The sequence below is a fragment of the Rutilus rutilus genome (assembly GCF_951802725.1).
Source record: "Rutilus rutilus genome assembly, chromosome: 25".
Classification (NCBI taxonomy): Eukaryota; Metazoa; Chordata; class Actinopteri; order Cypriniformes; family Leuciscidae; genus Rutilus; species Rutilus rutilus.
This window is the reverse complement of record NC_140229.1, coordinates 18,343,327-18,358,478: the sequence shown is the minus strand read 5'-3', so window position 1 is coordinate 18,358,478 and position 15,152 is coordinate 18,343,327. Positions and strand designations below refer to the sequence as shown.

The window sequence follows — 15,152 nt, the reverse complement described above, 5'->3', positions numbered from 1 at the left end:
TGCCAAGTGTTAATCAGCCTCTGATTGTTGGGTCACTGATTAAAAAGAGTCTTAACAGAACCAGTTCATCAGCATATTACGTAAATCAGAAGAAACTATACATTAATTAGCCATCAATTTAATTTTGCATATGTGTATAGTTATTTTTACATGTCTTAAGTGTCTTCTTTCAGTCTTCTTAAGTGCCAATTTCAAATATCGCAAACAATGCGTGATCAAAAACATTTTTGGTACTAATTTGGTTGTCTGTTTGTGTTCTACGCTTTAAAACCATCAAAGGCACAGTCAAACCACATAGCACCGAGGGTATTATTAGAGACCACCACAAGGCCAGTGTGAAGTTCACCTCAATGTTAAGCTGTAACACCTGCATAAATAAGATTCAGAGACCGCGCAGCGGATTCAGTAGATGAGTCGGGGGCTTCTCGGGAAGGAAAGGCACAAAAATGCGATTCCAGCTGCGAGCTGCTGATACTTGACTCTCAAAGTATAGATCAGAGAAAAAAATACCACTTCCTTCTTATCTGGCCCATGGGTGTTGCATCTATCGACTAAAAATATACAACAGGAACTGCAATTCTAGCTTTGCTGTCCCAAAACACTCTGTTTGTCTTTAGAAATCTATTTTCATCTGACATTTCATTTTGTTTGCATGGAAATCTTACTTCCTTAAATATGTAGTATTTGACAGAGCACATGACATGGAAGACTGTATCCCACAATGCAATGCATCTGACATTTTGCAGGGTGTCAAATGAAGTGGAAGCTTAAACAAATTTTTGCCAAAATGTTACCATTTTTTATTTTATACTGTTTATATAATATACAGTGTGTTATTTATATACTGTCTCTCATAGGAAGTTTTCATTTAGGAAATATCTATGCAAATATTTGTTATTAATATAGTATATAATGTTACATACTATAGTTATATACTGTAATGTTATATAATGTGTAGTATACAATATAGTGACATAGTACATGTTTTTACTGTTACTTTTGAGCAATTTAAGTTTTTTTTTTTTTTTTAATCGTACTCGGTTACTAACGTAACCTCGGTTCTCTCTAGAGAGGGAAAGAGTACTGCGTAATAGCTTAGGCTAGGGGAAAACTCTTTTCCACAAGATATTGAAGCCAAAAATGATCCTTAATTTTGTAATATTGTAAAACGCGTTGCGGCAGCATGCAGACATGGGCGAGACGGCTCGCGCGCCCATTGGCTGCTCTGTGGCAACTGCACCAGCCTATCGAGAGAGACCCCTCGTGATGTCAGATCCAATGCGTCACGTCCCGCCGAAACGGGCGGGGCCTTGGGCTATAAATATAGCCTCGGGAGGCTGGTCTAGCTGGTTTTTCATCGCCGAAGCGAACCAGAGCGTGGTGCATGCACGGCAAGATACGCAGTACTTTTGACGCAGCTAGTCCCTTAGAACGTCCGCTGAACAAAACAAAGAGCTGCTCCGTCTGTCTAAAAACAGATGAGCGGGACACATAGGCTCTTAACGCCTTGACCGGGCAAAGGAAGCCCGCGTCCCCTTCCTCTTCAGAGACCGGCAGGGCCGACAGGGAAATCACCTGTGCCCTGAAGGGTGTGTTGAGGGATTTAGGAACATACCCGTGCCTTGGTTTGAGTATGACTCTTGAGTCATTAGGCCCAAACTCCATACACGTCGCGCTCACTGAGAGCGCTTGCAAGTCCCCTATGCGCTTTACTGAAGCGAGAGCCAGAAGAAACACTGTTTTGAAGGATAAGTGTTTCAGGTCTATTGACTGAATTGGCTCGAATGGGGCGCCTTTTATGGCTTCCAGAACCGTGGAAAGGTCCCAAATGGGAACTGAGGGAGGTCTGGGAGGATTCAGCCTTTTAGCTCCTCTAAGGAAGCGAATGACCAGATCGTTCCTTCCAAGTGACTGGCCAAGCGTTGGTTCAGCGAACGCTGCTGTGGCCGCCACGCAAACTTTGAGTGTGGATGGGGCTCTGCCCTTATCCAGCAGCTCTTGTAGAAAGGAGAGAACCTCCGACACCCCACAGTCTGAGGGTGATATGTTACGAGCTGTACACCAGCTAGAGAACACAGACCATTTCGAGGAGTAGAGCCGCCTAGTAGATGGGGCTCTAGCCTGCGTGATCGTGTTTAATACTCCCGCTGGGAGGTTAACGGGTACCCGTTGATGGCCCACGCATGTAGGGACCAAAGCTCCGGGCGAGGATGCCAGATCGAGCCGTTGGCCTGCGAGAGGAGATCTCTCCTCACTTGTATCGGCCATGGGGCGGTACTCGTCAGCTGCATCAGAACTGGGAACCAGGCTTGGTTCGTCCAGAATGGGGCCACGAGTAGCACTGAGCATCCGTTTTCCCTGATCCGCTCTAATACCTGGGGTAAGAGTGTGACAGGGGGAAACGCATAGAGCGGGCAGCGGGGCCAGACGTGGCCAGTGCATCCCTGCTCTTGGAGAAAAACTCCGGACAGTGAGCGTTTTCTTGAGACGCAAATAGGTCTACCTTCGCTCTGCCGAATGTTTTCCACAGCAGTTGGACTGTCTGCGGATGTAAAGACCATTCTCCTGCCGGAACATTGTTCCTGGACAGTCTGTCTGGTCCTACATTCAAGTGACCTGGCACGTGCGCTGCTCTCAGCGAGCGCAGATTGTGCTGAGCCCAGATCAGGAGGCGTTCCGTCAGCCTGTGAAGGGTTCTGGATCTGATACCTCTTTGGTGATTTATATAAGCCACCACCGACATGTTGTCCGAACGGACCAAGATGTGGTGTCCTTTTATCTGGGGACAAAAGCGCATCAGCGCGTTGTCGACTGCCACCATTTCCAGGCAGTTTATGTGTAGAAGCTTTTCCCGTTTTGACCACTGGCCGAAGAACGGTCTGCCCTCGAGCAGCACTCCCCATCCCGAGGTTGAGGCATCCGTAGACACCACCTTCACACTCGAGGAAGTCCCCAGGTTCACACCTGACCGGTACCAATCGGTCGCTGTCCAAGGTTTCAGAGCTGAGATGCATTTCTGATCGACCTTGAGGCGTAAGAGACCGGAGGTCCACGCTCGGCGCGGTACACGCGCTTTTAGCCAGAACTGCAGCGGGCGCATGTGAAGCAGACCCAGCTGAAGCAGACCCAGCTGAAGCACTAGAGATGCTGAAGCCATGAGACCTAGCATCTTCTGAAACTTTTTGAGCGGGACTAAAGTGCCGTGGCGAAAAGTTTTCATGCGCTGAATACTCAGTCTGCGCTGTGGCGACAGTTGTGTTGTCATAGACAGCGAGTCCAGTTCTGTACCCAGAAAAGATATTGTCTGACTGGGAGACAGCGAACTCTTCGCCCAATTGACTTTGAGACCTAGATTCTCGAGGTGATCGAGTAATATGGTCCTGTGTTCTATGAGCTCTGAGTGTGATCGAGCTAGAACCAGCCAATCGTCCAAATAATTCAGAACTCGTATGCCCCGGAGTTTCAGGGGTGCGAGCGCTGCATCCATGCACATTGTGAATGTACGAGGAAATCACCTGTGAAGTGACGCTATTTGTATTTGGAAATAAGCGTCTTTCAGATCTATTGACATAAACCAGTCCCCTTGGCGAATTTGCGAGAGGATTTTCTTGGTTGTGAGCATTCTGAACCGTCGTTTCAGAAGTGCTTTGTTCAGCTGTCTTAGATCTAAAATGGGTCTGAGACCCCCGTCTTTTTTAGGGAACCAGAAAATATCTGCTGTACATGCCCCCTTCGCTCTGAGCTTGCGATAAGGGTTCTATAGCCCCTTTGCTCAATAGCTTCGCTATTTCGGCTCGAAGTAGGTGTGCTACTTCCTTTTCCACCGTAGTTTCGGTTCGCGCCGCGTGACGTCGCGGGCGTCGAATGAACTGTAGCGAATAGCCTCTTTTTATAATGTTCAGCACCCACTCTGATATCCCGGGAAGCTTTGCCCATGCGTTCGCGTGAGTAGCTAGGGGTAGAATGATATCTGGGCTCTGGTCGCGACCTAGTGGTGAGCGGAGAGCACCGGTGTGCTGTAACATAAACGCTGTGCTTGCAGCGTGTGAGGCCGGGGGCGTGCTGATAACAGCGGGCAGCCTTCGCCCATGTCTGTGAGCGAATGAGGGCGCGGGACAGCGGGCCCATTCATAACGCTGAAAACACCGTCTGCTTGGGCAGACTGTATGTGTGTTGGTTTCGTTTTTACAGAAACTGTGAGACATGCAGTGTGTAGTGTTTGTGGGCACTGGGTCGTGGGCACATTCACTACATCTAGTGCACAATCGACGTGAGTCGATTTTATTTGTGCAAGCCGTGTGTGGCGGGCTGTGCTTGTGTGTAGGAATGAGCACTGGGCAGTGGGCATTTTTACTACACTCATAACACCATCGGCCATGGCCGGAATACCAGAAAATACACTCTTTATGGGATTTATCTGGGTCGCCGTAAAAACGGCGTTTGTGTGCAAGCAAGCGGGCTGTGTTACCGACTTGTTTACTGCAGAATACACTGGAACAGTCGCAATTACTGGAACTGAACGAGCGAGGAATTTCGGTGGAAGTCCGGCCGCGGCGGGACTTGAACACCATCGTTTCCCTAGGCTGGCTAGGAAGACTTTGAGGCCTCTGGCTTTATCTCAATCTTCGGCCGGGGCCCACGCGGAGGGGGGCGGCGGCCGGTGGAGCGAGAGCGCGGTCTCGGGTCTGACGGCACTGTGAAGCGGCGGCAGTCGGCGGGGGTTGCGGCTGGGAGCTGCGAGCAGACGGCTGTTTAGAGCGACCTGCTGCGGAGTTGGAGCGCTTGGGCAGAAAATGCTTCATGGCCTGCGATGTCTTCTGTACCTCAGCGAATCTGTCTGCGAAGTCTCTGACAGAAGATCCGAAGAGGCCAGCGGGAGAGACAGGGGCGTCGAGGAACGCGGAGCGCTCAGAGTCCGACATCTCAGAAAGCGTGAGCCAGAGGTGTCTCTCAGCCACAGTGAGAGAGGCCATGTTCCGCCCTATGGCCTGTGCGGCGGATTTAGTGGCGCGAAGGGCGAGATCCGTCGCGCTCCTCAAATCTGGCAGGCTAACAGCTTCCGGTCTTTCCTCGTCCATTTTACGGAGAAGGTTGGCCTGGAAGATCTGTAGTATGGCCATGGAGTGTAGCGCAGAGACAGCCTGCCCGGCGGCGGTGTAAGCGCGACCGTGCAAGGCTGACGTCGTGCGGCAAGCTTTGGATGGTAGCGCCGTCTTAGCACGCCGTCCAGCAGAGGGCGGGCAAAGATGGGCAGCTACAGCTTCCTCCACGGGGGGGAGAGAATGGTACCCCTTGTCTTTAGCACCGTCGACTACGGAGAATGCTGCTGACACGGAAGTACGCATTCTGGCTGAAAAGGGGGCGCTCCAGGACTTAGCGACTTCTTCATGAAGCTCAGGAAGAAAAGGCGCTGGTCTCGAAGGCGGCGAAGCACGGTCCCCTTGCAGAAAACAGCCGTCCAGCCGGTTGTGTGCAGGCTCCTGGGGCATCGACCACTCAAGGCCGAGGCTCGCGACGGCCTGCTCGAGCAGACGCATGAGCTCTGCTTCAATGTTGGCTCTTTTCCCAGAGGGCCGGTGAGAAGAAGGTGCGAGATCCGCAGAGCTCGACCAGTCCTCACTGCCCGACGCTAGGAGAGAGCAACTGTCGTCCTCCACACACACGGCTTCCTCGTAGTCTCCTATGGCGGAAGCGGCGGCAGACAGCGGCCGCTGGCCGGCAGTGAGAGACTCGGGTGAAGCAGGCGGCGAAGCTGGCGGGCGCACCGGCGAGCTTTCGCGGGTTGGAGGCGGTTCCGGGATCCGCTGAGCGGAGCAACGCAGCGGGCGAAGGTGCAGTCTCGGAGAAAAATGCCAGGCGAGTCCGCAGAGTCACCATGGGCATTAGCTCGCAATGAGGGCAGCCGCCTTCAGCGAGCACGAGAGCTGCATGACCCTCACCCAGGCAGGAAACACAGATGACATGGTGGTCCCTGTCGCTGAGTGGAGCTCGGCATGAGCCACAGGATGACGAGGCATCTTGAGAAAGACACTCTGCTCTTTTAGATAGGGAGTGTGTGTCGCGGCGGCGAGCACACACAGCAGAGAAAGGATATAGACGCCGGAAAACGTGAGCAGGACGGCTTCAGGTGCAAAGGCTCGTCCCGCAGAAGGCTTATCAGACTTATTCTTCCTCTCGGGATCCAGCGATGCGTGAGCTTCGCTTGAAGAGATGAAAAATCAGCTAGACCAGCCTCCCGAGGCTATATTTATAGCCCAAGGCCCTGCCCGTTTTGGCGGGACGTGACGCAGTGGGCGCAAAGCGCCCTCATTGGATCTGACGTCACGAGGGGTCTCTCTCGATAGGCTGGTGCAGTTGCCACAGAGCAGCCAATGGGCGCGCAAGCCGTCTCGCCCATGTCTGCATGCTGCCGCAACGCGTTTTACAATTTTACAAAATTAAGGATAATTTTTGGCTTCAATATCTCGTGGAAAAGAGTTTTCCCCTAGCGTAAGCTATTACGCAGTACGAGAGAACCTCTCGTAAGAGAACATGCTTTTGACCGGTGACGGAGGGACAGACAGACAGACAGACAGACAGACAGATAGATAGATAGATAGATAGATAGATAGATAGATAGATAGATAGATAGATAGATAGATAGATAGATAGATAGATAGATAGATAGATAGATAGATAGATAGATAGATAGATAGATAGATGAAAACCAGTGACATAAACACTAGGAAACACTTGGAACGAAGACTGGTCAAATAAATCATTGATTCCGTTTAATGTAAACATGAAGACAGATGCCTGCCTGTTTGCTTCTCTGATTAAGTGAAGGTCATGGAGGCAATTTAACATGTTTAGTTTCCACCTGCTTCCAGTTTTTTTCTGTGATGAAAAGCGAGCTTCTATACAAAACATCATACACCACACACAACCTAAGTGAAACACTTCTGCTCGTCCAATCAAATCTATCATAAGGGTGGTTGCAATCCAATTATTCTTAAACTGCTGCGAGTCTGACGTCTAGCATCTTTAAACTTAGCATCACTATGAGTTTCAGAAACTCTCTGGCAGCTAGATGGTGAAGCATTTCAGGTCAGCTTGGCAACTAGATTGAGATCTTTTCCATACAAAGACGTCTTAATTTGTACAGTTAATATGAATAATAGCCATTTTGTAAAATGTGCATAGGAGAAAATGAAATATAAAAGCAATTAAGAGACAGTTAAAAGAAGGATGATGAACATAATAACTTCATGTTCTGCCAAGTCTAGCAATTTGCTTATAATTAAAAGCTATTCGTTTAGTCCTCAACCAAGGACACTGGAAATTGAGACTCTATGTTCAACATGTCATTTCGGCATAGTACTCTTATTATTTCTGCCATATACAGTGTAAAGTATGCAAATGTTATGTATGAATGGAAAATGATAAAGGCCTAAATGTGTAGTATGCAACTGGGGATGCTGCATGGGCATGACCTCGCATTTTCAGTAGTTGAAGCAGCAATATCACATTTTTAAAGGGACAGTTTTAGGGGATTTTTTTTTTTTTTTTCACACAATCAAATTAAAAATGGTTTCTCTTTACTTTTTATAACTTGTTTTTATAACTTTTTTCTAACAGATTCTAACAATTTTACACATTGTTGCATTAAGAATAAGTTCAAGATTCGTGCATCCACCATTATATATATTTATTACATGGCTTGGTTGAATTCTAATGTAGAATGCGGTCTGTTATTTCTTGATAACAGACCGCTGCGAAGTATAACACACCGTTGCCATGAAAAACAGAGCGTTGGTATGGATGCAGGATTCTAACCATACAGACGGAACGGATTATTTTCTTTAGCGGAAGCAATACAATCGTTTTTAAATAAATAAACTCATTTTTAAATCAATATTTTGTGTCAAATTATTGATTTATTTGGTAGGTAGCCATGTAATAAGCTGGATAATGTAGAGCGAGGCGGTTGTTATAGCGAATACAACCCCTTCAGGCTGATTCAAGACCCCTCCGCTTCGCGTTGAAGTCCTGATCAGCCTGTCGGGGTTGTATTCGCTATAACAACCGCCTCGCTCTACATTATCCCTTACTTATTGTATACTTATGTTATATATATATATATATTTAAAAAATATGTTTATTTTAAGTCATGCACTTGTTTGTCAAGGGCGAAGTCAATATATAAAAGAACTGTTCTGTGTGATGCATGGCGTACAGAATAAAATGAGGATGTGATGCGTCACCCCTCCTCAGACAAAAATAGAAACATTTTGAAGTTCATGAAGGGTTGATTTACTGTCAAACAAGTTTCATCCACCTCCCTTCCCCATTCTCTCTCTCTCTCTCTCTCTCTCTCTCTCTCTCTCTCTCTCTCCATCTAATTCTGTATGTATGTGCTGCTAAAAACTTGCAGCGGAACCTAGAGCCCTCATGACGGTCTGAGATCTTTTACCTCAAGTGAAAAAAAAGAATATAGAACTATATTTGCCAGCTGCTCTTCTGGCCCAAGGGCAGTGACACTTACCATCATTTAAAGCTAATGGTTTTAATTTTAACACACACACACACACACACACACACACACACAAAATTTGCCCATGCAAAAGTCACAGGAACAATGCTAGCACAATGCTAGTGGTTACTGTTAATGTTGATGTTTTGCTAGCTAGTTCGTAAGTTGTTGTTGGTGTTTCGCTAGCTAATTGTTTACCGATTCAGATTCAGATATGGCCCAGGACCCTTATTCAAGGTAACTCTATTGGATGTTTGGGCTGTTTTACTGTCCACCAGGGGAAAATCACAACTCTTTTTCATTGCTTTTCAGTTATGTCTGGGATAAGTTACGCACCAAAAACTTAGTAATAGTGCTATTGATGCTTGCCACAAAAGAAGTGCCCTGTTGTCAATGATACTCAAGGACCAATAGAAATCTTGAACTAGATGAAAAGGAAGAAGCAGGAAGTCAATAAGAAGTCGCCTTGGGTGAATTTGAGGACAGCTTGCATCCCTCTGCTTCATTTCATTTGTCGTCTCCCCTGAATGAGCTCTCTCTATACGTACACCTGAAAACAGTGTCCCCTCTTTCCTGTCCTTTAATGGAATCAAGGTTGGCCACCTGTGGCCCAAATGGGCAATTTGACTCAGGCCTGAGGTTTCGCTTGAAAAAGAGGCTGTTCGTCCTTGCAACAGGACAAACTAAAATAGCCTCTCTCTCTCCTCTCTGTCCCTCCAACATCACTAATATTATGTTAGGGTGAGCTGCATTAAAGCAGTATCCAGATATATGAAAAATAGCTAATACACTAAGATATTAATATTGTTATTAACATAGTTTTTTTTGGGGGGGGGGGGGGGGGGGGGTATTTTCACAATTCTCTTTAAATACATAAAACATGAAAAAATAAATAAAAAGATTTTAAAGTGCCCTATTATGCTTTGTCAGATATTAGATTTTATATAGTGTGTTTGTGAATGTAAAAGGTCTGCAAAGTTTCAAAGATCAAAGTGCAGGTTAAAGTAAGTTATTGTAAAGTAATTAAGTTACTGTCTCCCAAAAGAAAGAACTGATTCTGAACTGCCTGAAACGGGTCATAAGTAATCCCCAGTCTCACTTCCTAATCAAGCCTAAGTATAGGTTTGTAGCAAATTTGCGTAACGCCAGTCTATGGTCTTCATTGGCTGCCCGAGAAGAACGATGCCATCGTTACTGTTCGTATCACTGTGCATCAAGTGCTGAGGAAGCTACCGGAACTGAAATTCAGATATGGTAACCGGAAATTTGTCATAATTACTGTAATTTCAAAAGGACAACACATGATGTTCTACTTGGAGCTGTCCTCTGACTCATATGCCGTTCTATGGCAACATTATCAACGCCTAAATGAATCTGTAGCCATGTACAAGTCGGACGTGACCGCTTTCTACAAATTGGAATCTTGTAATTACGGTAATTACGACATGGAGTGAATGCACCTTTGGTTCTGACACGCACGGTAAGGAGTAGACCAATCACAACAGACTGGGCAATCTGACCAATCAGAGCAGAGTAGACCAATCACAACACACTGGGCCATCTGACCAATCAGAGCAGAGTAAACTCTCAAGAAAGGGGGGGTTTAGAGAGAATCCTTGATCGAACTGTTTCAGACACAGTGAGAAAAGAGGTAATACTGCAGTGCATATTATGAGAAAATTAAAGTGTTTTTGAACTTGGATGCATTGAAACCAGTGGCGTGCAGTGGTTTTCTGAAATGAGGAGGCAAAGCCCTACAGTTTATATATATATTCCCACTGATGCCATAATGTAGTTCATTTAGACCGATTTGCGAATGCAAAACATGCACGAAAAACAGGCGGTATTTATCGCAAGAACCAATCATATCCAATCATAACCAATCATAGCGCGATGGAAGCATTGCCTCCTCTCAAGTGACTTTCCCCCATTCATTCTCCATTACCCCCCACTAAACCCAGCGCACGCTTTAGGGGGTCTGTTAAAAGTCAAAGGGCTCAGGGGAGGCACCAGAGACGTGGACTCTACTGTAACTTTACCTGCTGGTGTGGCTGTTGGACAGTGATTTATATACTTTGTAATGTCACTTTTTTTTTTATATTTGCATTGTTTAATTTTTGTAATATGTTGAAAACTTGAAAGGGTTAAGCTGAGAAAGTTTACCCTTGGGTTTGCAGTATCTTAAGGTCATCATATGCTTGTGCAACCTTATTTACAATGTTAAAGGTAGATGAATTGTAAAGAAAGGGTGATTTTATAATCATTTATAACGTATATGTCGGTTGTTAGCGTGACGTGAACTGGCTTACCGCTCTCTGCCGTGTCATAGAGACAGTTTTCCTGCATTTCTCTGGCATTGGAACTGCTTACAGTAACAGGATCATAGATGCAACTCTCTCTCTGTAATCTTTGTTCAGCCTCGATGTTCTGAAAAGCATTAAGTGGTTTTAAAGTGTGACATCTGTACCCGAATGTGTCCATTATGTGTTACAAGCAATTAGCAAAACGCTCATCATCATTATGTGCTGTGATTTGATGCAATTCAACCTACAGGGAACGCCTGCTCGCACAGACTCCTGATCCAGTCCTTCACCTCTGAAAGGTGGGAAGCGAAGATGTAAAGTTTATCTGAGGTCTCGAGAAGAAAGGCGGCGCAGTCTTTGGGGCGGTCCGCCATCTCGCTCTCTGATATGCGGATGCATTCTCGCAGCCGGATCACCTGTTTGTAGTCGGGTTTGCGTTTGGTGTGGCCCTGTTTCATGGAGGAGTGTTTGTGCTCGTACAGCTCCAGTCGTGCGACGCTGCGCCTGCCCTCGGCCACCACCACACACCACACCTTCCTCCATCGCTGAAGAGGACACACGCACATTATAGTCTGTTAGCCGCTCGGTTGGTGCTATTTGAAAACAATGTAGCCAATATACACTCAAGCTGTGGTTTTCAAATGGTTTGGCCATTGGACCCACAAGTCATTAAGCATGACCCAAGCAAATGTATTTCTCAAAAATGGTTAACACACACATACACACACACTTTACTTAACATACACATAAACTGTAAGAATATCACTAACACTGATGAATAAACAACATAAGGTATTAGCAGTTCCAAACTAGTTTTTGTTATTAGCTACATTAGTTAGTAAGCTTTTAGTAAGTTAGATTAGTTAGTAAGAAATTGCATTTGCAATCATGGTTAGTGAGTGAGAGACTTTTTATTTTGTAATTTAGTTATTTAGACTAGTTACGAATAATGACACTAACATATAGACTGACAGCATATAATCTGACAAGATACTGGCAACACGTTTTTCTTACGCACTATTTGACAGAAAAGTTAACAACTTTCACTCACGTCTCGTCTTTCAAAATAAAAGTCTCGCGTAGGAAAACTTTACAGCCCGGAAAGTACTGCATAATTAAAGCGATTTTACAGTGTAACTTTCTGTAATTATAGTGTACCTATAAAGTACTTAAGTTTGGGGAATAAAGGGGTAACAACCAGGAGAATTTTTATTTATTTATTTATACTTTAAGTATTATAGATCTAAGGGGTACTTATTCTACTATTATGATACACAATCACATCTGGGACCAATTTATAAAGGTTTACAGTGATATTAGATTGTGTATGTATTACACAATCTAAATTATTAGATAATCTAAACAATATTGTGTATAATATTATCTAAACAATATTGTGTATGTATTTGTATTACCCTGTAACTACATGGAACAAGAGTATATTTCCCAGTATTAAAAAAAAATGCAATAGTTTTAGCTTTACTTGCCTTGAAACATGTAAGCACAAACTTAAACATCGGCACTTTTGCTATAAAAAAAAGCCTATACAGTTTGTATTGGTACACAATTATTACAAAAAGGTACACAGTGTATATATGTTCTCGCTAAATTGCTCCCAAATGTAAGATTGTTGTATCATAATAGTAGAATAAGTACCCCTTAGTTCTATAATACTTACAGTATAAATATTTTTTTAATTCTCCTGGTTGTTACCCCTTTAGTCCCCAAACTTTACATAATTGTTCCCTTATACTTACATGCAAGTACTTCATAAGTACCCTATAATTACCAAAAGTAATGCTGTAAATTCATCTTAATTACGCAGTACTTTCCGGGCTGTAATCTAAAGCGTTACCAAACTTTTAATATATATACAGACCCACCAGTTGAGAAACACAGCACTAAAGTCATAATTTATGTTATTGCATTACAAATATCAAACCAAGAAGTATTTATTTTAAAGAAATAATGCATGAAAACTCTAAAGGTTTAAAATGCTAAAGATGTACTCATCAAAATGAAGACAAAAAGTCTTTGACTTTAGTGATGATTAGCTATTAGGATGAACTAGAGTGTATAAAATATTTGAACAATAAAACGTAAATTTACGTTCAGTAAAACGTAATGTTTCTTACGGTGACCAAGGCTGCATTTATTTGGTCAAAAATACATTAAAACAGTAATATTGTGAATATTATTACAATTAAAAATAACTGTTTTCTATTTTAATGTCTATTAAAATGTAATTTATTCCTGTGATGGTAAACCTTAATTTTCCGCATCATTACTTCACTCTTCAGTCACATGATCATTGAGAAATCATTCTAATTTACTCAAGAAACATTTCTTTTTATTATCAATGTTGAAAACAATGTGCTGCTTAATATTTTTGTGGAAACCGCATATATGTTTTATTGTAATCTTTATTATATTTATATATTGGTTAATGGGATCAGTTTTGCGCACTTGGACTCTATGCCAGTATGGCCACAGTTCTCTTTAGTCTGCCGATGCATGCTGAATCCACAGCCATTCAAGAGTGTGAATATGATTTTGTCTTTAGTTTAACTTGTGAAAAAAACTGGTGAAAATAATCACAATATTTTACAGCTCTGAAAAGGACATTGAGTCTAACCTTGCCGAAGCGTTGCTGATGAAAGTAAAGCGTCCCTTTTCTCCTGATGTCCTCCTCCATGGTTCTTCAGCTGGCCTTTATCTTGTTTTTCTCTCCTCCCTCTCACTTTCTTTAGGTTCCCTTGATTCCCCTTTGCTTTTAAACTGTTTGAAAGACTATGAGATGCATTGCTGTGAATGGCGGACTGACCTTAGGTACATTGTCAGCCTTACTTCCTGTCTAAGATGTCTAAATCAGTCACTTGGAGAAGTCAGATGAGTGGGCGTGTGTCTGTATGTCTGTGGTAGGGTTGGTTTCCTACTCATATGATTCTTCCTGTTTGACACTATTTAGGGCTGGAGACTGTGTATCTACTGTGAAAAGTGTGAACAAGTTCAACAACATCCTACAGCTGCCACATCAGAATCAATCACAGGATCCCTGGAAAGGTTCGCTTTTCCTCAAATCTTTCACTGGTGCTCTAACAGTAAATGTAATGCAAAGTTCTGCATTATTACAATTCCAACAATGTCAGTCCAAAATAGATCAACATGATCTGCAAGATTTTTTAAATATAATTTTCTAGGAATGTAAAAATAAATGTATGCAAATCAAATTGTGCATATGTACTTTTGTCACCTCAAGTCATGTGAAAATAACATTCAGGAAACTAAGGGGATGTCAAATGACCACAAGACGTCAGGCCTACAGTCTGATCGTGTATCTAGAGCGCCCCTCTGTGACCAATATGAGCTATTACAGCACATTCACAAACATTACATCACAAACACTGAAGAGCTGCTGCTGCTTAAACGCTATTGTTTAGAAACTCTAACTAGTTTCTTAGTCTTTCAATAACCACTAAGAAATGTACATTTGTTTAGTATCAGAACTACAGTGCGTTTTGAAAAGTGTCAAAAGGTCATATTTCCAGCTGAAAACACCAAGCTCTGCAAACGCCATCTTTGGCCATGTGACATCCTGCTGTGTGTCATCTGGCCAATAAGCAGCAGCTTTGCATATTCATACCTTTTGGGAGGTTGGGTAGTTGACATTAAAATACTTCTGAGAAACATTTCATAAGTGTGTGTGTGTGTGTGTGTGTGTGTGTGTGTGTGTGTGTGTGTGTGAGTGTGTGTGTGTGTGTGTGTGTGTGTGTGTGTGTGTGTGTGTGTGTGTGTGTGTGTGTGTGTGTGTGTGTGTGTGTGTGTGTGTGTGTGTGTGTGTGTGTAAATTCAGTTGGCAAGGCAACGTTTCTTGATTCTCATCACTTGAAGTACTAAATTGGAGTACCAAGTAGAACTAAACTGAAATAAAAATGACTAAAAAAATCAACAAAAAATTACAAAAGCGCATTAAAATGACTAAAACTTTAACTACAATATGAAAAATGGGTAACACTTTAGAATACTGTATCTTACTTACTGCATAACTAATAAGGCATTATTGAGGAACTAATAGATAATTATTTATTAACACTTAAGTCACTACTGTTAACTACTAAGGAAGATGTGTTAATTAATTAGTATGTAATAGAATTGTATGATTGTGTTAAGTTTAAGTTAGTTAATCAATAACTAATGAATTATGTCATAACTCTTGAAGAACTATTATTAATTATCTATTAATTAATGTGCAAGAAAAATAACTAAGAAGTAACTACTAATGAACAGTCATACACAGTGGTTACTACAATAAACCGTTTTATTTTAGCAGTGGAGTG

At 43.3% G+C, this 15,152-nt stretch overlaps 1 protein-coding gene across 1 annotated transcript in view; it reads right to left on the bottom strand.

The window, feature by feature from the left end:
* The window catches only part of dok2l (docking protein 2-like), a 21,190-nt gene extending 7,460 nt beyond the window's left edge, over positions 1 to 13,730 (bottom strand). The window contains exons 1-3 of the mRNA XM_084400826.1: positions 13,451 to 13,730; positions 11,064 to 11,360; positions 10,822 to 10,939 (exon numbers count right to left, since the gene is read on the bottom strand). Of these exons, the coding sequence (XP_084256952.1) occupies positions 10,822 to 10,939; positions 11,064 to 11,360; positions 13,451 to 13,510 (475 nt within the window). The 5' untranslated portion in view covers positions 13,511 to 13,730. The remainder of the gene's footprint in view (positions 1 to 10,821; positions 10,940 to 11,063; positions 11,361 to 13,450) is intronic.
* Positions 13,731 to 15,152: the final 1,422 nt, after the last annotated feature.